The 27,676-nt window shown below is 40.8% G+C and overlaps 1 protein-coding gene across 1 annotated transcript in view; it reads right to left on the bottom strand.

The window, feature by feature from the left end:
* Window positions 1-27,676, bottom strand: part of SYNE1 (spectrin repeat containing nuclear envelope protein 1) — a 341,186-nt gene that overhangs the window by 13,505 nt on the left and 300,005 nt on the right. The window contains exons 128-138 of the mRNA XM_057737764.1: window positions 18,603-18,790; window positions 17,520-17,670; window positions 14,459-14,641; window positions 14,055-14,192; window positions 12,218-12,409; window positions 10,994-11,318; window positions 8,738-8,806; window positions 6,894-7,036; window positions 4,535-4,661; window positions 3,753-3,964; window positions 667-867 (exon numbers count right to left, since the gene is read on the bottom strand). Of these exons, the coding sequence (XP_057593747.1) occupies window positions 667-867; window positions 3,753-3,964; window positions 4,535-4,661; window positions 6,894-7,036; window positions 8,738-8,806; window positions 10,994-11,318; window positions 12,218-12,409; window positions 14,055-14,192; window positions 14,459-14,641; window positions 17,520-17,670; window positions 18,603-18,790 (1,929 nt within the window). The remainder of the gene's footprint in view (window positions 1-666; window positions 868-3,752; window positions 3,965-4,534; window positions 4,662-6,893; window positions 7,037-8,737; window positions 8,807-10,993; window positions 11,319-12,217; window positions 12,410-14,054; window positions 14,193-14,458; window positions 14,642-17,519; window positions 17,671-18,602; window positions 18,791-27,676) is intronic.

Consider the following 27,676-nt stretch of genomic DNA (forward strand, 5'->3'; position numbering starts at 1 on the left):
CATCTGTCCTTGAAGACACTAAGCCCCTTCCTGCTTCTGGGACTTGCCAGCTGCTTGATCGCCTTCATGGCAACATACTTCCAGTATCAGCTCAAACATCCACACAACTTCCTTGTTCGCCTTCTCAAAGTGCTTCTTTCCGTTACTCTTATCATCAACATCTGTAAGTAGCTGAATTAAGCATTTATTTGCACTTTTATCATCTGTCTTCCCCAACAAAAGCAGAGGCTGGGCTGTATGCTGTCTGCTTAGAACAGTATCTGTCAGACTGTAAACCTCTGGCAAATAATTGTGGTCTGAATGGATGAGTAAATAATTGTGATGCTCACTTGGATGTTCAAGAAATGTCTTCCTGTGTACTCGCAAAATACCATTTGAGTGAATGAATGAAATGAAGGAATGAGGCGAAGGAGGAATGGCGAGGCTGAGATAAACTTGTGGGAATAGTCTCTTGCTAGCTGTAAAGAAGATGGGGACTTTGAACTCCCGGTCACATGTACAAATTCTCCAGTAAGATGAAAACTTTGCGCACAAAGTTATCTCACTCAAATCCTGACTTAGGGGAGTAACTGTATCCCTGTAGTGACCTTGATAAATCAAGTCACAGACTCAGCTACACTGGAAATGCTTGACTTCAGAGCATGGCCGGCCCAAAGCCCCACAGACCTGACACTGCATCAGTGCGTCCTGAAGAAGGCCCCGCCACTCCTCCAGCAGGGAGCACACGCGGTCCCAGCGCCCGTTCATCTGGGACAATCGATCCTGCAGATCCTGGCTCTCCTCACTACCAGTCTGAGTGAACTCGGAGCTGCACAGATTGATGGAGAGGATGATGGCTTTGCGGTGGTCCACGGCTTTCTGGAGCTCCTGCAAAGAGAAAGGTGAACAATCAAACAAGGAAAATAACAATAAAAACATTAAAGAAAATAGTTTAGGACCTTTGGAAATGCTTCACCCAAATTAAAAGATCCTTAATTAACACTGGCATTAGCAGGATGGCTAGATAAGGTACAGTGGGTGCACTGTATACGGGCTCCCCTGGTGGCGCAGTGGTTAAGTATCTGCCTGCCAATGCAGGGGACACTGGTTCGAGCCCTCGTCTGGGAAGATCCCACATGCCGTGGAGCAACTAAGCCCATGTTCCACAACTACTGAACTTGTCTAGAGCCCACGAGCCACACTCTTGAGCCCACACACCGCAACTACTGAAGCCCAAGTGCCTAGAGCCTTTGCTCCATAACAAGAGAAGCCACTGCAATAAGAAGCCTGCTCACTGCAGTGAAGAGTAGCCCCTGCTTGCCACAATTACAAAAAGCCCGTGCGCAGCAACAAAGACCCAATGCAGCCAATAAATAAAAAATAAAATAAATAAATTAAAAAATATTTAAAAAGGAGTTATTAGAAAAAAGTTATTAAAAAAAAGAAAATATGGTATAAAGTGAACGAGTCAGAAACAGACAGATATGGGTGACACACTAGCATTTACGTAATTTAAAATACATGTGGGCTTCCTAGGTGGCGCAGTGGTTAAGAATCTGCCTGACAATGCAGAGGTCACAGGTTCGATCCCAGCTCCAGGAAGATCCCACATGCCACGGAGCAACTAAGCCCGTGTGCCAAAAAAAAAAAAAAATAAAATACATGTGCACACACAAATCCACATTTTTTATGAATACATGTTAAAACAAGAATATGCATTAAAATTTCAGAATGGCTGCCACTGGTTTGAGGAATGGGGATTAAGAAACAGCGGGGGAAAAGGGATAGATGAATGAAATTAAGGGAAAGTTTGCAGGAAGCAGCATTGATCCTGGGCAGTGAACTAAGGAGTATGATTAACTCCTATACTCCCAGTATGGGAGTTCAACAAGAAACCAAACCAAACTAAACCAAATCCAACCTGGTCCAATAGCTCTGGGCAGCAGGAAATGTGCTCTTAGTTCCAGTGTATGAATTCCATTTCACTAGACTAATGCTACTCAACGTTTTGTGCTTAGGTATGAAATGGGAAGCTTGCTAAGAAAGCAGGTTCCTAGGCCCTGGCCTCCAGCTCTTCTGACTCCACAGGCACCAACAGTTAGTGGTCCACAGGCTGACAACACTGCCTCTGTCACAGGCCAGGTTTTTGTGATGGTAAAGAGAATGAACGGCATTTCATCAGCTAACTGATTTAGTTTGATTTCACAAAAAACAAACAGGTGACTGATACTTTTACTCTGTGCATTTCCCCCAAGTCTAGAACTAAATTTCAAGAACTTGAGTATAAGTTTTATGTATTAATAACTGAATGTCTGGGTACTGTTTAAATATTCCCAGATCAAGGTAGGGTCAGTGATCCTACAAATCACATCTACCCAGGCTACCTTTTCCTATAATTTCGCACCATTTCTGTTATGTTTCCAATTTGTCTTCAATTTTCACTTTTCAATGGATTCTCAGCATGCCATGATATAGATTCAACCACAGAGACAGTATGAAATCAAGAAATATTGTAGTAAGTACTAGTTATTTCACCAGTTTATTCTCAGAAAACAGGAAAGATGGGGAAGGGATGCAGAGGAGGGTGGCTTTTTCTTATCACAGAGGCTGACTTTCAAGATCTCATTTTTCCACTCTAATCTCACTTAGGTCCCAGACTCTGGCAGCGTTTGCTTCATCAACTTATTAAGGAATTGGTTATAATGCAACACTGCCTTACATTTCCCTGGAGAGAAACTTAAGTAATTTAAGTACTCTAGAGAAAAAGGCATTCTGTAATCCAGATCATGTAAATTGCATCTCTCATCTGATAGGTACTTCATCCTGAGATTGATGGGGCTGGTGCAGAGGCTACTGTATAGGAAGTCTGAGCATCTGTGGGGAAGACTCATTTTACTGTTTGAAAATTTAAAACAAAACGACAACTAAAACAAGCCAGAAAAACATCACCACAAAAGAAATAGCATACACAGAAATCAGGGAGACACAAAGGCAGTGTGCTTAATCCTTGAGCCTGGAGGGCCTAGTAGCTCCGTCTGAGGAAGAGCACAGCTTGACGTTTTCCAAACAAAAAGGCAAGACCAAGAGAGCTATTAAGAAGAAACTGAGCTCTCCATCCACAGGATGCTTACAAAAGTCTCCACATATCAACGCATTTCAACAGCTGGGCTAAGGAGGATTTTTAAGATCTAGAGAGGGAGTTAAAGGAGGTTATCTTGTGTACTACACCCATCCAGGTCAAAAATCAAATGTAAGCATCAGGTGTTTTACTGTGATTACTCCATGGGTTTGTTTTCCTGGATTCATTTCACCGAAAATTGCTTCTGCCACTATTATAATCTATTTCAGAAGTTCTGCTGATTCCAGAATGTCAAGTGGCTTCCTTAAGTCTCCAAAAACTCACCCATATATGATCTGCGAGAGGAGTCCTCTCCAGCTCTCGGGTCTTGTAGGACCCTGGACATTTAAAAGAGGTTAAATAGGTCCCAGAGGTCCTTGGATGTTTCATGAAATTTTAACTGGTCATTTCTTAAATACCAATTCATTAAGTCATGGGGCTGGTTCTGCAACACAGTCCAGCTCTCAACCCTTCTAAGCCTTCCTATAAACACTCTGATTTGGGATGGCTGGGAAAGCATTTGCGTCCATTTCCACTGACCACTCCCACGCTGCTGTGTGACTGCAGAACAGCCAGGGCTAGTGGTTTCATCTGACCGGGCATTCCATGTGGCAGCTTTCTGTCTGGCGCTGCAGGGAAGGCACAGGGCAGCTACCTTGAGCTTTTTGATCTGGAGCGTGATGGACTGGATGTCGGTGCTGAGCTGCAGGCGCTGAAGCTGTTCCAGGTCCTCCTCTGTCTCCCGTAGCCAGGTCAGAATGCAATTCAGGTCCGAGTCGAACTGCTGCCACCTCTGGGGGTTCTGTTTCATCCTCAGCTCCTTGCTCAGGGCCTGTGCCTGGATGAGCTCCCAGCGGTCAATCACACCTGGCAAGACAAGACATGCACAGAATAGCGAGGGGTCTTCCTCCACATAAAACGTTTAGGAAATGCTTGAAACCTACATGGGTGGCTAACTTTAAAACAGCAACAGGAAGAAAGTAATGCCGCTGGGCCTTTCTGTTGTTGTCAGCTGTAAATAACAGTACGGTGGCTGTGTTTTCCCCATCTGCATTTTTAATGATAATGGAGGGAAAAAAATCAGCTATATAAGATTTAACACTAAAGAGCTTTATGAAGTAATAAGCATTAAAGTGGGTGATGATAACATTCAGTTCTTGGTTTCTTTCTGCGACAGAGCTCTGGGAACGTACAGAGCGTACAAAGAAGATTCTTGACTAGTGATTAGAGATGGTGCCTTAAAATACATGGAACATAGGAAAAGAAACCGCTGTGATGCTTTTCCCCTCCACCTTCTGTCCCCAGAGATCACTGTAACACTGTTCTCAGGGTAGAACAGTGTAGAACGAGGTCAGCAGCACAGTGGAACTTGGGGGCAACCAGGTGCTTCGAGATCTTCTGCTTCACTCTGTCTTGAACTGAGCACAACCTACTCACCAGCTGTTTGGGTTTCAGTGCTGTTCAGGTTAACAAAGCCGGGAAAATGCTCCTCTTCCTCCGTCAGTTTGTGTTCCAGTCTTTTCACTGAGTCTATACTGCCGCTGCATTCACCCAGCAGTTTCATCTGTTTAGAGACAGAAAACAGCCCCCCCCCACCCCCGTCAGAAAATTCTCATGTTGTCATGACTGCAAGAACTCCCATGGAGAATATCTTTGGAGTTCCTCAAAAAAGGACAGTGGCAGTGTGCTACTTCTCTGTAAAGGGTAAGCTGCTCTGCTGAAAACAAAAAAAGTCAAGTTCAAAAACATGCTTCTTAAAACATGTGACACCTTCATATTTACATAAAGCAATGCCTTGAAGATATAATTGGCACACGTGATTTTGCATAAGTCCTCAAAATTTCTTTTAAAATTCATGAATCAAATAGACTAAAGCAACCTGGGATTTAACACTCAGAGCCCCCAGCTGGCAATACAGTATATAGTTTTTGGCAAGCTGCTCTCTTTTTCTTAAACTGAAGTGTGGGAACAGTCATATTGCCACAGATCTCAAGGGGACATTTATTTGCATTAAATAATTAAAATACTTAAAAGAATACAACAATATTAAAGCCAGCTGTTTCATGAGACAATTTAAGCAATGTTTAATAGGTACTAAGGGAATAAATTCTAACATCAAAAGAAAAGCTTCCAACTCCATGTTTAATATCATGCACGGTATTCAAAGATTAAAAGAACAAATCACTTCAAGACACTCCTGCTCTACTGACCATAATGTTTTCTTTCAAAGCCTTTAACAAATCACATTGCTATTAAGTTACTTTGATTGCTTTTGATTGGTGTTAAATATAATCTCAGTGATGTCAGCATGCTCATTGTGAAGTATTTTTAAAAAAGAGGTTTCACTATAATAGAAGTCAGTATAATAGGCCAAACTGGACCGGAAGTAAGCTCATGATTAATTAGTCTTCTGTGATGGTGAGGATATGAACATTAGCATACATGAGGGTGAGTCAAAAATTATCCACACTCTGGCTGTAGAATTTATAGAAGTTTTACTATAAGTGGAATGCAGATAACTTTTGACTCACCCTTATATAACTAGAATGGTTCTCTCCCCTGGTTTCAAAAAGCAGTATGTGTGACCAAGGTATAGAGGCAACCTACATGTCCATGACCAGATGAATGCATAAAGAATATGTGGTATATATATTTATAATGGAATACTACTCAGCCACACAAATAATGAAATTTTGCCATTTACAGCAATATGGATGGACTTGGAGGGGATCATGCCAAGTGCAATGTCAGACAGAGAAAGACAAATACTATATGATATCACATATATGTGGAATCTAAAAAGGACAACAAACTAGTGAATAAAACAACAAGAAGCAGACTCAGATATAGAGAACATACTAGTGGTTACTGTGGGGAGAGGTAAGGAAGAGTGGGAATATAGAAGTAGGGGGAAAAAAGAGGTTATACTGGATTATATGAAACCACGTGTGTGAAACCTGAAAATTGTAAAGCACTATAAAATTTAAATGACATTCAACTTAATAAATTAAAAACATAATGTGTAAAAAAAAAAGCAGTACGTGTGAGCTGTCACTAGGCTTAGGGAAATTAATTTTTCTTTCCTTTTACAAGGTTGTGTTTTGGGAGTGTGAAAAGAAATGACATAAGGCATAGAAGAGATTTACTTTCAAATCCTCTTGCGTAAGTATGCATAGGGAAACAGGTAATTCTCTGGGAAAAGTTATTCGTTCAGTAACTGAAGGAGAGCAAATAAAGTTATTATATACTTTATGAAAAACTTCGAAAATGGAGCTGATAATGCAATCTCTTGCCATCTTTTCCCCAAATCTCTCTTGTTAGAATTGTTTTCTCCAGAATGAGCGTACAGACAACAGAGGATAAAAAAGTCCCAAGATCATCAAGTGAATCAAGACACCCAAGAAAAGAACTAAAACAATTCTGTGTCAGTAATCTACCAGCTAAAATCTGCTGCTCCAAGGATAAACTTGGTCAAAAAATCATTAGCTGAATTTGGAAAAACGCCAAATCACTTTCCGGAATCAGAGCATTTTGTTGCTTTCAATGAAACGTATTTCACTCAGTTCTCCGTGCAAAGGACCAGGTTGGTCATTAAGGTAGATCTGAGCACAGACCAGTTTTGCTCAAACGGTAACCTGCTAACAGGGCTTTGTTTTCACATGCACGCCCATGAGTTCAAAGGCAGCTTGGTACGTGGAGAGCTGACATAGCCCTCATGCCGCAGACGGACTGTTCTCTGTCACGCAACTATGATTTACCAGGTACGTGTCAGGATCACGAGGGTCCAGATACTCACATAGCCTCGGTAGCTGGAGTCTAGCTCTGGTCCTGTGGGAGTTCTGCTGCTGCTGATAGTCTCTGTCTGCTGCATCTGAAAGCGGCTGTCATCTAGGGCTTTGCCCAGCTGTCGGATCTGTGACTCCAAGGTGCTGGGATCCCCTGCAGTGGCGACCATAAGAATCTTTACAAGCTTGACACTCAAGGAGATGGCTAAGAAATTCTACAGCTAAGGCAGTAGAGAAATGTGCTTTCTGGGCAATCAGAAAGCACATTTAGTACTGACGTGTTGGTGGGTTAGGAGTTCAAATGACCAAACCAATGAATGTGCTTGACCAAGAGTCTAAGCAGACTGGGTGTTGCCAAAGGGCCTGGGGTGGGTTCTAATAGCCGGTGTGTCTGCTCCCTCTTCCAGTTCAACCCCTGAAGATTGCATGTTGTAAGCTTTCTGAAGACCTCAGGTGGTGGCTTCTGCTCCCCGATAACTAAGAGGCAGTTACTTCTCAGGCTCCCTCTGCAGTCACTTATCAAACAGAAAAAAACATGCCCTCTAATTTTCCCTTCCGCATCTCAGTAGAAGACAGTGCCTCTGAAGTCCCAGGTGGCTGCATCATTCACTTAAGGCAGGGCTTCAAGTGAACCAAGAAAAGACTAGCTCAGGGTGGTATGTGTGGAGGTATCAAACTAAAAATGGCTTGCTTTTGTTTTAAACCTGAAACAAAATCAGGAGAAAGCTAAAATTTTAGCATTTCCATCCAGGTATGCTCTCACTCACAGCTTAGAATTCCTAATTCCTAGTTCATCTCCTTTGAAGATGTGACAGCCTTTTGCAAAACTATCTTGTGTGTGTGTGTGTGTGTATTACAGTCTTTGAACTCAACAAGAATATTGATCATCAGAGTGAAGCTAGCACAGGGTGAAAGCAGAATAAATATTAGTAAGCTTTATTCATTCTTTTCTGGAAAAAAATCCTTCTAAATACACCTGGAAGAGGTCTCTCACTGGAATCACTCAGACGGTCACCATTTCAGTAATGCTACTTTACTTCCTGTCCTGCTTTTCTACAAAAACTCAAGTGTAAACTAATCACCTCAGAATTCAAAATCCTATCACTGTGGTCAAACCCTATTCTCTCCACTGTCCTCCAAGTTACTGACCCTAAACTACAGTTTGTCTAGAGCAACATTAAGCAAAACAAGTTCCATTCTCCTTTCCTTAAGCTTTCTTGTTTCAGGAATAGTTCTGTCCTTAAAGGAAAATCTAAGTCTTAAGATACTGTGGAATACATTCTCACTTCAAATTGTTTTATGGGGTAAGACTTATTAAACAAAAAGTATAATTTTTTAGAGCTGAATACCTGATTTCATCCCTTGTCTTATATGGGATCCCTGAGATCAGGAGGATGAACGGTGGGCCCGAGGTCACACATATAGGCTGGTGGACTTGGGACCGGATCCTTGAGCCCTGATTCCTCAGCCAGAGGTGGGCCTGCAAACCCTCCTCGAAGTCATGAAGTCAGAGCTGCTACAACCAAGCAGGGCACTACAGCACCAATGCTAAGACTAGTGTTTCCATGTCCTATTTTCTGCCGTTAACGGGCACCACAGGCTCACACTTACTGAGAGTGATTACATTTCACAAGTTGAGCAGTTGTTTTATTGTACTCGATTTTTGGAATCTTATTCTCAGTGTTGATCAACCAAACATTTTGGTTTTTTGTTTCTGAGACAGCAGTCAGAGAGGAAGGTTCTGCCTTAACATGCTTGTGGCATAGAGCTTTGAGAGGTACAGTAGAAGTGCTAGGAGAGGAGGAGGCTTGTTACAGGTGAGTGAGAAAAGTCTGCTTTGGCTTTTGGTGCCTACCAGAGGTATTTCTGATTGCACTTTCTGTGAGCTTAACATAGGCCTCAGGATTTTCAGGGATCATTACATCTGCAAAAAGAGCACACTCTTAAGTTGACAGTTAAGGTCTGGAAACCTTGAGTCCCTGATGGCAGGAAAATAACTTTCCTAGGGAAAAAAAGGAAGTTAGTCATTCTTGGCAGATAACTCTTGAACATACAGAGGAGTCGGAGTACGATCCCCAAAGGGTTCCTGAAATAAATCATAATAAGGGCTCACATTGATTGCTTTATGAGCCAGGTGCTGTTCTAAGCACTCATTTATCCTCAGAGAAACCCTACAGGGTGCACAGAAGTGTTATTCTCATTTTATTGGTAAGAAAACTGAGGTCCAGGGGAATGAAGTGACTCATCTAGGTTTCAACAGTTAGTAGTGGCATAACTGGGATTTCAACCGAGACAGTCAGGTTCTAGAGCAGCGCTGCTCAACAGAAACAACGTGAGCCACGTACACGATTTTAAAGATTCTAAGGGCCACAATGAAAAAGTAACAAGAAAGGGGTGAAAATAACTTTAATGCTTAATTTTACTAAACCAACATACCCTGATTCTGAGATGTAATCAACATAAATACTATTATGAATATTTTACATGCTTCCTTTGTGCTGTCTTTAAATTTTGCGTATTCATATAAGTGCATTTGCGCAGCCAATCTCAATCTACACAGTCACATTTCAGTGTTCAGCTGCCACATGTGGCTGAGGGTTATATATTAGACAGTTCTGCTTTAGATGCAAAATGCCTAACTATTAGGCTGTACTGTAAAAACAAAATAAAAACGAGAGAAATCATTTTCCTTTTAGACAGTGTCATACCCTTGGGAATCCAGACATGAACCATCAGAAACAAGCAGAAATTCTCTTTTAGAGAATGTGTGAGATGCGTTTACAAGTGCTACAAATTGCCTCTGATTATTTATTCTATTTTTACTCAGATTCTTTACAGTGCTCCTCTTCCTTTGTCCATCCCTTCACTATATGTGTTTCTTGAGGTTTCACACTTGTTTCCCTTCATGCGCTCTTCCTGTGTGATTTTCTTCCTTCCCTTGGGGACTACTTTGTGGATAACTACCTAATCTGCATTTCCAGTTCTGAAATTCAGACCTACACATCCATCTACTGCTGGCTTTTTCCCTTGGGATAGTCTACAGCATCTCAAGTTCAGGATGTGCACAGAGGAACTCATCACCTCCCCCTTTCTCACTGCCCTGCCGCTGTGGCTCCACAGACACCTAGAACATTCTCTCTTGCTCATGGTCCTCAGAGCCTAGGACCACCTGCATCTTTCACCAAGATGCCCGAGCCAGAAAATCGCTTCAATCCCAATTCAATCAACCACTAGTTATGGAGGAGCCGTCTCATGATTTTTCATAGCTCTTCCATTGTCTCTATGCCCAGTGCTGCTTCCGTAGTTCAGGCCACCATCGCATCTGTGTCCTGCATTGTAAAACGATTCCATTTGGACTCTCTTTCAATGTGGCTTTCTCTAGATAGTATTGAGACAGGTTCTTTGAAAACATGCATCCGATCACATTGCCTCCCTCCTTAGAGCCTGGCTGTGGCTCTCCATGGCCTTCATGATAAAAGCCAAACTCCTTTCCATGATGAACAGGCTGCTTGATGACCAGGTCGTGGTTTGCCTTTCCACCTCCTCTGTTCACTGCATGCCTCCCCATCTCCAGTCCTGTCATTCTGGACAAACTCCAGGTGATCAAAAGCACTGAGGCTAATCATAAAGCCAAGATGTAGCTCTGAACATTGCTGTGTCCTCCTGACCAACTCCTATTCATCCTTCAGGTCTCAGCTCAAGTCTCTTCCCTAAAGCCTCTCCTCAAAGCTCCACCTTAGTCACCCCTGTGCTGTGCTTCTACACCACCGTGTGTACAATGCCATCCTAGTGTCAAACATTTCACACAGCCGTTTCTTCCTTGTCTGTGTTCCGCACTAGAGTGTAAGCTCTTTGAGAAGAAAAGGAACTGTGTATTTCCAGTACTTATAAAGCGCCTGTCATGTAGTAAGAACATAAGAATGTGGGATAAATCAGTGGCTATGCCAGTTTTATATTTGCGAATCATGTTAATATCCAATCATTCCATTGTGTACAGGTTCCCCCTAATGGGAGAAGGAAGATGATTCTGCTTAGTACATGGATTTCCAGTACAGCATCCACCCCTTTTAATTTTCTTTCAAGCTAGCATATAGGAGGAGCTCTTTCTTACCTGAGAGCTCCCCGAGGTAGAAATCTTTATCTTCCTGACCCTCTTCATCCTCAGAAGGCAGAGTTCTGGACACGGCAGATTCCAGGTCACGACTGAGGTCATAGTCATGATCCCACTCCAGAGGGATGGAGTCCACACTGGTGGGGGTGTCTCGTCCGGACCGCTCACTCTGGAGGGGCTGGGCGAGTGAGAGGGAGGGGTTGGAGGCGGGCTGGGGGGAGAGCACACTGTCCACGGAGGTGTCACGCCAGTGGAGGTCCGACAGAGCCGCAGCCTCGTCCAGCTCCAGCTCCCGGTCAGAGACGTCGTGCTCGTCATCTGGGAGCTGGAAATGTGATCAAGCCAGCCCTGTTACTGCAGCGGTCAGCTGGCCCCCTTCCCAGTCTGTGCTCTGCCTCTCACCAAATCTCAGCACTCAAGCTTATCTGGACCACATTCCTAACTCGGTGGGGTTACTTTTAAACTTCCTATTATCAAATAAATATCTTCTGATCACTTTTTAAAATGTCTTATACATTAATGTAGTACATTCTCGGTTTTATCACCGGCAAAATGGAAATACTATTAAGACCTACTTCAAAGAATTGATATAAAATTAAATAAGATAATGTAAATAAAGGCAACCTAGTACCTAACCTGCAACACAATAAGCACAGAATGGCACACATCAGGAACACAAGGGAATTACTAATAGAACCTTAACTGGTCCCATTATACCTTATGTCCCAGATCCAAAAGATATTTTATCACAGAAGATTCCAAATATTCTAATAATAGCATCTCGACAATGAGATGTGATTATGGTACCAATTAGGGACATGGAAGAGAAAAAAGAAATTCAATTAAGCAACCTCATCAATTGAGCCACTGTTTACACTGCTTACCTTCATTCCCTTGTTTCTTCTAGAAGCTTCTTTATCTTCCATGGAAGATGTATACTAAGATCTTCTACGCTCTTTATGTGTATATATATACTAACTCATTTCATGCCCAAAGCAATTCTTTCTACAAGGCAGGTACTGCTATTAAACCAGTTTTACAACTGAGGAAACTGAGGCAAGTGATGTGAAATAACTTGCCCCAGGTGACGTAGCCAGAGCTGGGGCTGGTACCTAGGCACTCTGGCTCCAGAGTCCAGGCTCTTGCCCACTCAACAATGCTACCTAAGCCCACATTATTAATTCTCTCTAGATTTCATGATAATGAAAAAACAATGTCACATACAGGCAGTCGAATCAGCTTCTTATGGTATCTTTCCACGCGCCCAAAGACCTCCTGACAGTAACGTCGGAGTTCATCCAGCTCTTCCTCAATGAATGTGGCATCCAGGGGTTCGCTCTTTTCTATCAGCTGTTCTCCTTGGGCAATTACCTGCTCAATCTTATTGTGGTTCAATGCTATTTCCTGCTGGAAGGCCTAGGGAACACATATGACGTGTAATTTGTTATTGCTCACATGGACATGAAGCAATTCTAAGATACATATTTAGAAAAACCACATAAGGGATATGAAATTTACCATACACAATGACAACCCAAGAGGCTATGACTTTCTAAAGTGAAACATAAAAATTTCAAATCAGAACAAGAGGCAGAAATGGAATCGTTAGAATTCCATGACCAGAGAGGCGCCTTTGGCTAATAAAATTTACCACCACAGACAGTGTGGGTAAAAGAATCATAGGAAAAAACATCCAAACCCATCATAAAGTTGAGTGCACTGGTGGCCCCTGATAAAAAGCAATGGTAAGCAGTACAGCACACTGAAATGAATTTAGCATTTTAAAGAATTATATTGAATACTTTAATTTTAGATTTCCTGACATGTCAAACATGACAAAGGGAAACCATCCAAATGACAATGTCACAAATTTTTCTCAGATGATTTTTTTTAAATTGTTTCAGGACACAAGCAGGAAAGATTACAATTTGAAAAACAGGTAATTCTGGAGGACTGTTTAGACTTTCTATATGATTCAAAACAGTTAAGCTCTAGGGAACAAGTTTCAAGGGATAAATTTTAATTCGACACAAGAATAAACTCTGGAGGGACTTCCCTGGTGGCCCAGTGGTTAACACTCTGCACTCCCAATGCAGGGGGCCCGGGTTCCATCCCTGGTCAGGGAACTAGATCCCACATGCACGCCGCAACTAAGGAGCCCGCCTGCTGCAACTAAGACCTGACACAACCAAATAAGTAAATAAAATTAAAAAAAAAGAATAAACTCTGGAATAGTTGAAATTGCTCAATAATAAAAAGATTGCCAAGGGAGAGGGAGGGTGGTAATAAATGCTGTGACCCTGCCAGAGTCCCAAAAGAAAAGATTCAACTACCATTTGGTAGCAATTTCCTGTTGAAGCTTTTAAATATTGATTTACCTGTGAAACGACTTGGGAGAGTTGAGGTGAAGGAAGGGATGCAGAGAGAGAGGCTGGGCAGAGTATCAGGGCTATTTTATGATTTTTTATGACGATAATGATTAAAAGTAACTTCCTTGTTCTATTATAACAACCTTAAAGTTATGGGCATCACGACTATACTTTAAAAAAAAAAATCTACCTTATCTTGGGAGGAATATTTCACAAGCTGTGCTGAGTATTATTCAAGATGTTAAACACTCTTCCTTTTTCCTTATATCTGATATATATCCCTTCCCATTTAAAATGTTTAGCCACTGTGTTCGAGTTATATCCTGACACATACCAAACATGCTTAAAAACTAACTTGGTACCTAAGAATGTAGACTATGTGGAATGAAATCCCAACATAACTAAGTTAAACTGCTCTGGACCATGGGAGTCAAACTATTTGAAGGCACTAAAAATGAATCAGAAAAAACAACAACCAAAACCTAAAAACAACAACCCTGGCAATTAAGTCAATAATTAAAGTATATATGTTCATGGGAGTTGTATCTCTGGGTAATGCTCTTTATTTTATTTTTAATATCTTTCTTTATGTTCTTCACAAAAGTACCTACAAATCCTTTCCTCTTCAGACTCTTTGCACTGACAATTTGAAAACAAACAAACAAACAAACAAAAAAACCCTAATTTATTACCTTGAGTTGCTTTATTTTCGCTTGAACATCACACTCGGAAAAATGCTCAATGTTAGTGAGCTGCAAATCCATCTCTGTGAGCCACACCAGGATGCTGTCCCGTGCAGTCTCAAACTCCTCCCTCTGGCCAATGAAATGCTGGATGTGAAAAGAAAAGAAGATAAGTGAAAAAGCCCACAAACATATGCTGAGATGGAACCACCAATTCCAACGTTCTCCTGGAAAGTCATTTCCCCAAGAGCAAGAACCCTTCAAATTTTTAACCATATAAATGAATGCTGGATACCCCAATCTCTGGCCATCCCAATCTTACGAAGTCACTGAGATTATGTCCTAATACTGCTTTCAAATGGCCCAATCCTGTCCTCTAGGCCTCTAAGCTACAGAGGAGGCGTAGTATAGACCTTGAGTCTGCGCAAGATGGAGGTGACGCGCTTCTGCAGGTTGTCCCATCTCTGGTTGCCTTCGTGAATCATATGTTTCAGGCTGCAGGCTGAGTCGGTGCGGTTCTCTCTGGCCAGGCGGCGGTACTGCTTGTTGATCAGTTCCAGCTGGGTCAGGCTCTCATGGACTTGTCGCTGGAAAGCCTAAGACCACAAAGAAGCACATCAGACAGGGAGACCAGAGGAGGGCTCTCAGCAAGGGTGTCTGGGCTTCATATTGTGATGTCAGGCGGAACGGGAAGTCAATTCTTCCCCCAAAATGGGAGAAGACAATTTCTAACCTTGTTAAAGCAAAGTAATATAATTGGTGTGACTTAAGGAAAGGCAGTTAATCAAACAAAATATGAAAGAAAATGGTAAATAGTAATAAATATATGTATATATACAAATACATATAAAATATAAATATTTGTTATATGCACATACATATAGAACATACACATATTCATATATGATATATACATATACATATAGAATATACACATATACATATAAAATGTACACACATATGTATATAATATATACATATACATATAGAACATACACATATACATATGTAATACAGCTTTTAAAATAATTAACAGCCTGGAAAAAACATTCCCATAAAGCAAACTGATTACAAAAACATTGCATGCATGCTAAAATACAAGTTAAAAATGTTCAAAATTTCTGATGTCCATACTGAGAAAAGATATCATAGAACTGTCTCTTTAATTTGTAAAATATGTTATTTCCTAAGAAATCCAGAAATTGCCTCAATGCCGGTGTTAATAAAAAAAATAAAACTGCCTTTTGCAGGAGGTCTTCTAAATGCAAGCTATTATTAACTCTTAAGAAAAACAGCTTAGTAAAATAAAAGTAACCTTACATAGAAAAAAGTGTGGAACATGCTCTATTTCTTTTTTGTTGCCCCCATAAATGACTCAGTTTCTATAAATCGTTTTAGAGCTGATGTGACACCTTACACAGTAGCATCTATTTACTTTTGAGGTTACCCCATGTGCAGCCTAGAGTTTCTGTGGGCAAAATACTCTCTCTTCTTTTTCTCTGTAATACGGCATAACTCTAGCATAAGAATCATTTGGCCAAAATAAAATGAAGCTTTTTTTTTCAAACTTATATGCATGATTTATGACTGATTTTCATCCTGGCATTGGACAGAAAATTGTGTAACTAACTGGACTGTACTCATCTAAATCCCAAAGTTTTGCTTCCTTTGGCTTGTCACACTGTTTACATGCCACCTCACTTCTGCCTCTGAAATGGTTTTCCTTCTGAGAGTTGCTTTAAGAGCCTTCATCTGAGTAAATCCAATCTTGTATTCTATAAAACTTTAAATTATTTCCCCAGAAAAGGAAGTGGTAAGGAAAGTTCAGCTTTTGCCATTACTGAAAGTCACAGAATATGTTTTCTCACTGGAGTGAAGGTGGGCACCACAGCACACCTAGATCTGTCCCCAACATCTGTGCAACTGAACAGGCAAAGACTGCCCTCAAACAAAATTTTGTTTTTGTAATTTATTTCTGTCTCTTAAGAAAATTAACTACAGGGATAAATAATAAAATCATTCATTATAACTAGCTATATAACTACACAGCATTATAAGCTTAACTATACGGCTAACCTTTGCCACAAAATCCGAGAGTCTAAAATAGCATCAACAAGGATCTTACTTAATCTGCTTTGTAGTGTAAGCCAATTATAGAAGGTTTAACCTTTATGAAGCTGAGTGTAATAAGATGCAGTACAAGAATATTTCCACTAGCGTTGGTTCACACTGGGATGATCTGAAGCCTACTGCAGAATTTATTGTGGCTTTTTACTAGAAGTTTTCTAAGGGAAAATCTTTTAGATAGGATTTTTTTTTCTGGAATTTGGTGGTATAGTTACATATAAGTTCATATTCAGACATCAGAATAACTGTTATTTGTTTCACATAGTATTTGAACACTTTTATAGATTCATGTACCTGCCTACCTATGGCTCGTAGATTTTAAACCCTGCAAGAACAAAAACCAAACTTCATGTTTATTATAACAGGCTTCAAAAAACTGCCTGGTTAATTGGTGTTACAAGGTAAAAATGAATCCAGCTGTATTTGGTTAGATTTTTTTAGTCTTATTTAAAACTATCTCAGGGAGCTTGGGGCAGACTTAGCAACCAAGAATGAGTTTTGTAAGATACACGCATCAGAACTGCTCGCTGTCAATGTATTTGAGAACACAACTGCCAATCAGTGGGCATTGATGGGAAAAGAAACTTCAAATTAAAAAATGGTCAGCTTAAGGGTACGTCAGGTCCTCTGTGAAAATGAGAGGCTGAGAAGTTGGGGTTTCATCCTGTCACAGTGAAAGAGCAGCCTCGAGACTGCCCAAACCGGCAAGGAACTGGAATCAGTTATTGAATGGTTTCTTCTTTATGAGTACAATTGTACTGCTGCTGTTTTTGTCTCTATAAAATTGAAAAATCCTGGTGACTCAAGAATGGCACTGCTCTTCATTTATAATTAGAAACGGTTTATGGTTTAAAATATTTGATAATTCTGCAGTCAATTCTATTTTATCAATGATCAAAAAGTACATATATATCTATGCTCCAGTTAGGTAAAAGGAAAAGGAATCAAGAAAATACTTTGGAAGGCAGACAGATGTTACAGTAGGGAAAACCATCACGTTTGAATCTTAGGAGGTTGATTGTAAAAAACCGTGAAATCAAAAGAGTGCCAAGATCTTTTAGGGGGAATCACGATTTGTGTTTTCTAACAGAACTGAATAATTCTATAATGTGAATGAAGAGCATTGCTACTTTATCTGCAATTCTTAACCGTCTTAAAGCAAAAACTTCCTTTCTCTTCTTCTTTGCCTACTTGTGAGGTAATAATAAAGATGACCAGAAAGTTATCACCTGGCTGTCTGAGCAAATAATATGTGGGTGAACAGACTGTTTAGGTCTTGGGATGCCAACTACCAGCTGGCTACTCTCATGGCAAAATAAAGATGAAATGTTTGAAACTGAAAATCACCTCAAATTTCTTTAGTTCGTCCTTGGCAACTGGATAGGGCACCCCAGAAGAGCTGGGGAAGGCAGCTACCCTTTCTGAGTTCTTGAGCCAGTCTTCAAAATGAGAAAAGTCATCCAGAAACTTCTGCCACAATCGCCACGTCTCTTCGATTCTGAGACAGAAATGAAAAGAACAGAATCTGATTGTTTGAGACGGTTTACCCTCCAGAACCCTGTCTGATGCCTGCAACAGGATTAAGAGGGCCCAAAACAAGCAACTGCTGTGCCAAACAATAACTGTTCCTTGAGCCAAATTTGCCCAGACTGAAAGAGAAACAACTGTTGGAGCTAAAATGAAACAGCTGTGTGTGTGTGGGGGGGGGGGGGGTCCGTGTGTGTGTGTGTGTGTGTGTGTGTGTGTGTGTGTGTGTGTTTAAACACACATCCTGCAGCTCTGGATATGGAATTAGTCAAACTGAGTATGACAAGCACATGGTGTGAATTGTTCTGGGTATGTGCGAGGAAGTTTAAAAGTGCAACACTGTGTTTGCAGTGCACACTCAAGCCAAGGTTCCACTGAACTAACACTAAGGTTGGAAAATCCATTTAAGTTCAATGTCAAATTCAGCCTCATCAAAACTGACTGATGATGGCAAGACAAATATTAATCTTTCAAGAGTTCCCCAGAGAGCCTTAAGTCATTGTGAAAATTTTCTAACGTATCACTATTTTTTTACTGCCTTGAATTTCAAAGGGCTTAAAGATAAGTCCTGTGTTTTATTATTTCCTTTTTAATGAAAGAATGTTACTCTTCCATATCACCAACTGTATAATAGCATATTTATTCAGCAAGGGCGTATTTTAATTTTTCTGAATTATATTTAATCTGTTAGGTCAGGTGTAACTTGGCTTGTTATATTTATATATGACCTTCATACCTACTTATTTGCCCAAGTAAATGTAGATGATGGCAAGTTTGGGAAACCAAGGCTATTTCTGGACATAGCAACCAAAAGGAAATGGCGAACAGTAAATACTCTGGGTAAATTTTTTTTTTTTTTTTTGGTCCTTCCTCTCTCCCAACTGTTTGCGCATCCCAGCTTACTTGAGCCTTCTTTCCATGGACATAGCACAGATATTTCTCCATCGCCGGTCCAGGTTTCGTGTAGCCTGCTGGATGGAATCACACTCGGCATCTGTGGCACAGGCATCACAGTCATGCAGTAGAACCTCACACAGGTTGAGGACAGAGGCTACACCCGTGCTGTGTTTCTCTATGTCTCTTTGAAGCTCCTGCAGGGAATGAGACGCGCTTTATTCAGACACTTGTGTACAGATGGGAGAAAGTGCAGCAGTATTCACTGACTCAGAAATAGTTAGGCAAAACCTTGACAAATATTTCATTTCCTTGACTGCATGAAGTTTCTTTAACTTCCTTTATGAAATACCACAAGCTCAAAAGTATGAGAAAATGAATCGAGAAATATTTTGGCTATGTGAGCAAAGCCAAAATATCAACTAAACAAATAGAAGAGACTACATCAACTGTATTGAGTAAAATGAGCTTCTTTAGTGATTGAAAAATGAATCTTGCCCCAGTCTCTACTTCACAGTCTAGTCACTTCCACTCCAATCCATAGATCAATGAGCCAAAGGAATACATGTGCTCCTATTAAGAGCTGGCACTCAAAAGCTGGGACTTGATCTCCAAAGGTGTGCAAAATGTGTTAAACAGTTAATTCCACCATCACTGCAAGGTTCCACGGTTTAAGGGACCTAGACTTTCCAGCATCTATGGCATCGTTACCATCAGCAGCTTCCTCAGTGGGCAAATTTAAATGTCGGACAGAAATAGAAAGATACGAAATATGATAATAAAGTTCAATTTTGGTCATATTTTATTTTAAATTTTCAGACCAGCAATTCCTGTGATAACGTCCATATAACTGAAAGAGATTATGCAAGAGATCTGAAAGGACAGTTCAGTGAAATAGAAATATTTGGCAGAATTTATTTTCTTGTGTCTATGGAGTTTATGAAATCTCCAAAATTAATCAAAGGCACTGTTATTGCATTCAACAATAAGCTAGAGTTTGTATAGCAGACATCGGAACGTGGTGTTAAGGAGAAAAATAGGAAGAAGTATACTCATACAAGAATATAAATCCCAGCTACCTGAGTAGGTTGAAGAATTATCAAAAGAAAAGCTAGGCAAATTCAAGAACTGTATAAAAAAAAAAGGAAAATATATTAAGGACCTTGAACGAATAGGGCAAGCAAAACATGGTACCAGCAGGCCTCCTTTTTAATAATGGAATACCTTGAGTAAATTGAGTTAAAAGCTCAATAGAAAAAATAATGTACATTTTGCATTTACATTCATTTACACTGCGGTTAATATGAAGACTTCACATGGCAGAACTTTGGGCAGATTCAGTGCCTTGTTTATCATTTATCTGTTGATGAATACTTAGGTTGTTTACAGGTATTCACTTGTAAACAATGCTGCAGTGAATATGGGGGTGGAGATATCTTCAAGATAGTGATTTCATTTCCTTCAGATACATGCAAAAGTGGAATTGCTGGAATATATGGTAGATCTATTTTTAGTTTTTTGAAGAACGTCCATACTCTTTTCCACAGTGGCTGCAGCAACAGTGCACAAGGGTTCCATTTCCTCCAAATCCTTGCCAGTTTTATCTCTTGTCTTTTGATAACAGCCATTTTAACAGGTGTCAGGTGATGTATCATTGCGGTCTTTACTTGCATTTCCATGCTTATTGGTGATGTTTAGCATCTTTTCATGTACCTGTTGGCAGTTTGACTATCTTCTTTGTAAAAATGTCTAATCAGGTCATTTGCCCATTTTTTTCTTTTTTTAAAGAAACACAAGGCCAAATTTTTTTTTTATATATAAATTTATTATTTATTTAATTTATTTATTGGCTGTGTTGGGTCTTCGTTGCTGCACATGGGCTTTCTCTAGTTGCTGCGAGTGGGGGCTACTCTTCATTGTGGTGCACAGGCTCCTCACTATAGTGGCTTCTCTTGTTGCGGAGCACAGGCTCTAGGAGCGTGGGCTTCAACAGTTGCAGCACATGGGCTCAACAGTTGTGGCTAGTGGGCTCTAGAGCACAGGTTCAATAGTTGTGGTGCACGGGCTTAGTTGCTCCATGGTATGTGGAATCTTCCCAGAGCAGGGCTCGAATCCATGTCCCCTGCATTGGCAGGTGGATTCTTAACCACTGCGCCACCTAGGATGTCCCTTTTGCCCATTTTTAAATTGGATAACTTTTTTTTTTGCTATTCAGTTGTAGGAATTCCTTGTATATTGTAGATATTAACTCCTTATCAGATATGTGGTTTGCAAGTATTTTCTCTCTTTCCTAGGTTGCCTTTGCATTTGGTTGATCATTACTATTGCTGTGCAAAAGCTTTATAATTTGATTTAGTTCCACCTGCTTATTTTTGTTTTTGCTGGTTGTGCTTTCAAAAATCACCGTCAAGACCAATGTCAAGCAGCATTTTCCCTATGTTTTCCTCTAGGATTCAGGTCTTAAATTTAAGTCTTTAATCCATTTCAAGTTAATTTTTCTAAGCTGTGTAAGATAGAGGTCCAGTTTAACTCTTTTGCATGTGAATATCGAGTTTTCCCAACAGAATTTTTTGAAGAAATTATCTTTTCCCCGTTGAGTATTCTTATTAGTCAAATATTAGTTGACTGTATATGTGTGGGTTTATTTCTAGGCTCTCTATTCTGTTCCATTGGTTTATAAGGCTATTTTTACGCCAGTATCATACTTTTTGGATTACTATACCTTTGAAATATAACTTGAAAGCATAAAGTATGATGCCTCCAGTTTTGTTCTTCTTTCTCAGGACTGCTTTGGCTCTTAGGGGTCTTTTTTGATTCCATATGACTTTTAGGATTTTTTTTTTCTATTTCTGTAAGAAGTGCCATTGGAATCTTAATAGGGATTGCACTGAATCTATATGTGGTTCTGGTTGTATGCACATTTTAACAATATTAACTCTTCCAATCCATGGAATATCTTTCCATTTCTTTGTTTTATTCAGTGTCTTTCATCAATGTCTTACAGTGTCAGAGTACAGACTTTTCATCTCCTGTGTTGAATTTATTCCCAAGTATTTGATTGTTCTTGATGTTACTGTAAATAGGATTGTTTTCTTTGTTTATTTGACAGATACTTCACTGTCAGTGTAAGGAAACACAATGATTTCTGTATGTTGAATTTGTATGCTACAACTTTCCTAAATTTATTAGTTATAAAAGTCTTCTGGAGGAGTCTTTAGGATTTTTCTCTATATAAGACCATGTCACCTACAAACAGAGACAACTTTACATCTTCCTTTCTGATCTGGATGTCTTTTACTTCTTTTTCTTGCCTGATTTCTCTAGTTAGGCCTTCTAGGGCTATGTTGAATAGAACTTGTGAGAGTGGGCACCCTTGTCCTGTTTCTGATCATAGGGGAAAAGTTTTCAACCTTTCACCACTGAGTATGATGTTAGCTGTGGGGGTGTTATATATGCCCTTTATTATGTTGGGGCCCATTCCTTCTGTACCCAATTTGTCAAGAATTATTATCATTTGAATTTTGTCAAATGCTTTCTCTGCATCTACTGTGATGCTCATACGATTTTTATCTTTCATTTTAGTAATGTAATATATTACATTTACTGATTTGCATATGGGGAACCATTCTTGCATTCCAGAATAAATCCAACTTAATCACCGTGTATAATCCTTTTACTGTGCTGCTGAATTTGGTTTGCCACTACTTTGTTGAAAATTTTTGCATCTGTATTCATCAGGCATATTGGTTGATAGTTTTCCTTTCCTATGGTGTCCTTATCTGGCTTTGGTATCAGGGTAATGCTGGACTCATAAAATGAGTGTGAGAGTGTTCTCTTCCCTTCAATTTTTTTGAAGAGTGAGACGAATTGGCTGTAAATGTTTGGTAGATTTCACCTGTGAAACCATCTGGTCTTGGACTTTTCTTTGTTGGGAGGTTTTTAATTATTAATTCCACCTCCTTATTCATTATTGATTCATTACTGATTCATTACTGATATTATTGACAGATTTTCTGTTTCCTCATGATTCAGTCTTGGTAGGGTATTATCAGTTTCTCCTAGGTTGTCTAATTTGTTGGCTTATAATTGTTCAGAGTAGTCTCTTATGATCCTTGGTATTTCTTGTAATGTGCCCATTTTCCTTTATAATTTTTATTTATTTCGGTCCTCTCTCTTTTTTAATTAGTTACTCTAGCTAAAAGTTTGTCAATTTTCTTTGTAATTTCAAAGAACCAAATCAGTTTTGTCACCCTTTTCTATTGTTTTCCTATTCTTTATTTCATTATTTCTGCTCTGCTCATTATGATTTGCTTCCTTTTGCCAACTTTTGGCTTCGTTTGTTACTTTTTTTTCTAGTTACTTGAGGTATAAAGTTAGGTTGTTTATTTGAGATCTTTCTTTTTCTTAATGTAGGCATTTATCACTATAAAATTTTCTCCTAGAACTGCCTTTCCTGCACCCTATAAGTTTTGGTATGTTGGGTTTCCTTTTTTGTTTATCTCCAGAAATTTTTTTTGATTTCTCTTTTGATTTCTTCTTTGATCCACTGGTTGTTCAGGAGTGTGTTGTTTAATTTCCATGTATTTGTCACTTTTCCAGCTTTCTTCCTGTTATTGATTTCTACTCTCATATCATTGTGGTTGGAAAAGATCCTTGATATAATTTCCATTTTCTTGAATTTATTAAGATTTGTTTTGTGGTCTAACATACAATCTATCCTGGAAAATGTTCCATGCTCTGAGGTTGGGGTGGGGCTGGGGGTGCTGCTGGCTGGGCCCTTCAATCACCTCTGACTGGGTGAGGTCACAGGCTATGTTCCCTGGCAGGGCACTGCCACTGGCTGGACCCTGTGATTGGGCAGGGCTATAAGCTGGTCTCCGCATTTGCTCTTGATGGGGTCTCTAGCTGTCCTCCTAGACCAGAGGTTGTTGCTGGCTGGACTCTGTGTTCAGGTGAGGCCTCAGGCTGTGCTCTGTGATCATGCAGGGCTGCAGGCTGTGCCCTGGAGTTGGGCGGGGCCACAGTCTAGGCTTTGCCATCAGGTAGGCCGCTGACCATGCTCCCCTGCTGGGCAAGATTACTGGCCAGGCTCTCTGGTTAGGAGAGCACGCCAGCTGAATCCCATAGTGAGTGGGCCTAGAGACTGTGCTCCATGGTCTACCTGGGTTGTTGTCTAAGCTTTCTTGTTGGGTGGGGCCACAGGCTATGCTTGGCAATTGGGTGGGGTCACAGGCTGGGCTTCCTCAGCAGGCAAGGTTGCGGGCTGTGTTCAGCAATCAGAAGGCCCTCGGCTGGACTTCACCATTGAGTAGGGTTGTAGTCTGGGCTCCATGGCTGGTTGTAGCTGTAGGTTGGGCTCTGAGGCTGCCCAGGGTCACCGTTCAGGCTCCCTGATTATACAAGGCCAGAAGCTGTGCTCAACAGTTGGTAGGGCTGCTGGTTTGGCTCCCTGCCCAAGCAGGGCTGTTGGATGGGCTCCATGGCTGCCTGGGTTCTCTGGCCAGGCTTCCTGGTGGGGTGGGATGGAGACTGTGCTCAGCTGTTGGGCGGGGCTGGGAATCTGCCTCCCTGCCCTGGCCGGGTGGTAGAAAGAGCTCCAAGGCCAGTAATGCCAGTTGTCCAGGGACACAAATCAAGCAGAGCTGCCAACTGAGTTCGCAGGCCAGATGGGGCCACTGGCTGGTCTCTATTGATGAGCAGAGATATAGCACTCATCTCTGCTTGGGTGCAGCTGCAAGTAGGAATGCAGTCCACTGAGATCTGAATGCAGGTGCTGTAAGCCCCACACCCCTTCTCCATCTCTATCTGATGCCTGTATGGCCTAGTCTCATAGATTTCCTTCGTGATCCCCATGAAGTGAGACCCAAGCGGGCCTCCTGGGAAGCATCACATGATACTGAGGGAGCTAGGTGTCCATCCTGGCCTCTCTCTCTCTTTTTTCCTTCCTTTCGGCCATGCCCCATGACTTGCAGGATCTTAGTTGCCTGACTAGGGATTGAACCCAGGCCCCTGGCAGTGAGAGTGTGGAGTCCTAACCACTTGGCTGCCAGGGAATTCCCCACCTTGCCTCTCTTTTCCCACTGGAGAAACCACGGGCCGGGGACGCTCTTGGTGCAGTGCCGTGCCAGCCGGGAGCAGGCCATGTGGGCAGCGTGCGGCCACTCCTCTCGCCTTCTAACGTGGTCCTTCCCGGTCTCTGTGGTCCCAGGGGTGCTGCAGCCTCACGCTGGGTTCTGGAACTTTCACAATGGTGTCCTGTCCACGGATAGTTGCTTGCTGGTCTGCTTGTGATGAGGACTGAAGTTAGGAATGGCTTATGCCACCGTCTTGATGACATCGCTTCTCCATATACTTTTGAATCTCTCTGAGGGGAGACTCACGAGGGGAAGCCGCTGTGGGAATCAATGCCGGTGCCTGAAACCCAGAACTTGAACTGACGGGCTGTTGGAGGCTCAGTGTAGACACCTCTGACCGACCTAGTCGTGGGGTCCCCCCACAATTTGGTGAGATTTACCTCCAGAAGCTTGACCAGGTTCCCACAGTAACCGTTGTAGAAAAGTCCCCTTGTGCGTCTGCTCAAAAGTTTTTGTTTAGATCAATATATAAAATAAGGCTTGAGGTGCCTTATAATTATATAAGTACCCAAATACAGATCGCAATTTTAGTCTCAGCTTTAACTTCCATCAGTGATGGTCTCAAATTGTCACATAGTGCCTCTGGATTCTTTCTTTTTTATTTATAACACAGAGAAATCTGACAAAACGATCTCTGAAGCCATCTCAGGTCTATATATATATCTGCCTAATTAAATCTATAAAAATTAAGTACACTGGCAAGAGAAACATACAGAAACTCTGCATAGAGAAAAAGAAAATGTACTCCTTATCAATTTAGTCTGTTCATTTAAATATTTGTCACAATTTTTCCCTTTTGGAGACAGATTACATTTTATCTGTTTTTTAAAACATGGATCCCAAATGCTACAATTTTTACAGTATCATGGTTAAACATTTTCCCTAAAGAAAATGAGTAAATATGATATGATTAAAATAAAGTTTGCTAAGCACCCACTTTGTGCTGGGCACTGTGCTAAGTGCTTTTCTTGTTAACTTTCATAGTGACACCGGGAGCCATGTACTCTGATTATTAGCTTCCTTCTATGTGTAAGGAAGCTGGGGGTTAAAAGAGTTCATTATGTTGCTACGGGTCACACAGAAAAGTGGTGAGGCCAGGATTTGAATTCAGAAACTCTTTACTCTTAACTACTGGTGTAGTTTTTGTTTTGTTTTTATGTTCAAATCTTAATTAAAAGGCTATATGAACACATTAATGTATTAAAATGTCAAAAACTGCTACTAAGCTTCCAATGAAATAATGCCCACTTCACTCCTGATTCTTCTCCAGAAACAACCATTTCCATCTCTCGTAGCTTTGTCTTCTGGTTTTTACTTCTATTTTTCTAAGTAACATGTTTATGTTGCTATTTCTTGGCTTTTCAGTGTTAGACATCATCTGTGCTTCTAGAGCAGAGAAGGGATAAACTTCCGTGTGACTCACGGGGCTCCAGGTACCGTTTCAGCACCTCTTATAGCTGCAGCAATAAACATTTCTTTGCATGTTTACAGTTTTTTAATATTTTTCACATTTGAGCAACAAAATATGCTACAGTTATATTTCTTTTCTTACACGACTTTTTGTTTTTCTAAAATCAATAGTTTTCCATCTCTCTCTCTCTCCCTTGTTGTCTTTTTCTCTTCAAAATTTGTATTGCTAACTTTTATTCTTTCTCTTACGGTGCTAATAAAGCTCCTTCCAGTATGGTTAAGCCCATCAGGTCACCTAGTTCAACTGTTTTCTTCCTCGGAGATGCCCCTTCTAGAGCGCCCAGACTCCCTACTCCTGTCTGGACAGGCTCTTCCTAGGGTGCGGTACCGTTGCCATTTGGGACTTTCCTTTACCATCACCCTGGGCATTGCCTTCTCTTTCTCCTGGGTTGAATATTATTTTTCCTCTCATTTCAGTGTCACAGCATATCTTTCATTAGCTTCTTGTGAATGTGTGCATAGAAGGTAAATATTTTATATATTAAATGGCAGGTATAATATTCCAAATTATAAAAAAAACCTCTCAGCTTTCTGAAGGCATTGTGCCATTGTATACTAGTTTCCAGCGCTGTTTTGGAGAAGTCAAACTTTTTCATCTTGGCAGCCTTTGCATCTTTTTATTCCACATGTTCTGAAATTTCGTAATAGCTTTGTTTTGTTTTTAATTTTCCTGGGCACTTGCAGGGTTTGTGCTTTAGAAGTGTATACTTTTCAACTGGGGATTTTTTTCCCCTGCATTACTACTTTGGTACTTTCTTCCTTTCCACTTTATTGGGCGGGGGGAGCTTTTACAGAATAACTGAATTGGGTTTTGAGACTCTTGCGTAAATCATGGCTGCAGTATAAGTCTGGCTAGTGACATCGTGGGAGAGGATGCAGTGGGGTTTGGCATAGCGTCTTTCACTTAATCTATTTTTTAATACCATGGCTCCAGGACCAATGACATCCTGTATCATCAAATCCAAAGTCCCTCTGGTTTGCCTTCTCCAGAGAGCAAATGAAGCAGAGTTCCCTGGCTAGCTGGGCTTAGGGGAAACCTATTCATCTCACCACTCCTTTTTCAGACTTCCAGGCAATCTTCCCTTTAAAGCCCCACAGACTTGATAGCTCCACTTCCTGAGTGAGCCTTCTGAGAACTCTGTGGCATAAATTGGCTTTCCTCATCCTGCACTCTGCTAACACTGTCACTGCTCATCTATCTACTTTCCATCTTCCAGATTCTCTTGGATGTCTGCCAGCTCTCTCAACTTCTCTTCTGTTCTTTTTGCCATGGTGGATTTTTACCTTTTATCCCCTTTACTATCATTTTATTAGGGTTTCAGTAGTGGGTGGAACTATAAACGCATATCATCAATTTCCCATATTTAACTAGCTACTGTTTCGGTTTTCTTACATTCACTAAATCACAATACTGGTCACAAGCATTTTAACTCTTATCACGTGTAGATATCACTACCATGTTCTCCAGGAGAATGAGGG

This window comes from Hippopotamus amphibius, chromosome 6 (assembly GCF_030028045.1).
Source record: "Hippopotamus amphibius kiboko isolate mHipAmp2 chromosome 6, mHipAmp2.hap2, whole genome shotgun sequence".
NCBI classification, from domain to species: domain Eukaryota; kingdom Metazoa; phylum Chordata; class Mammalia; order Artiodactyla; family Hippopotamidae; genus Hippopotamus; species Hippopotamus amphibius.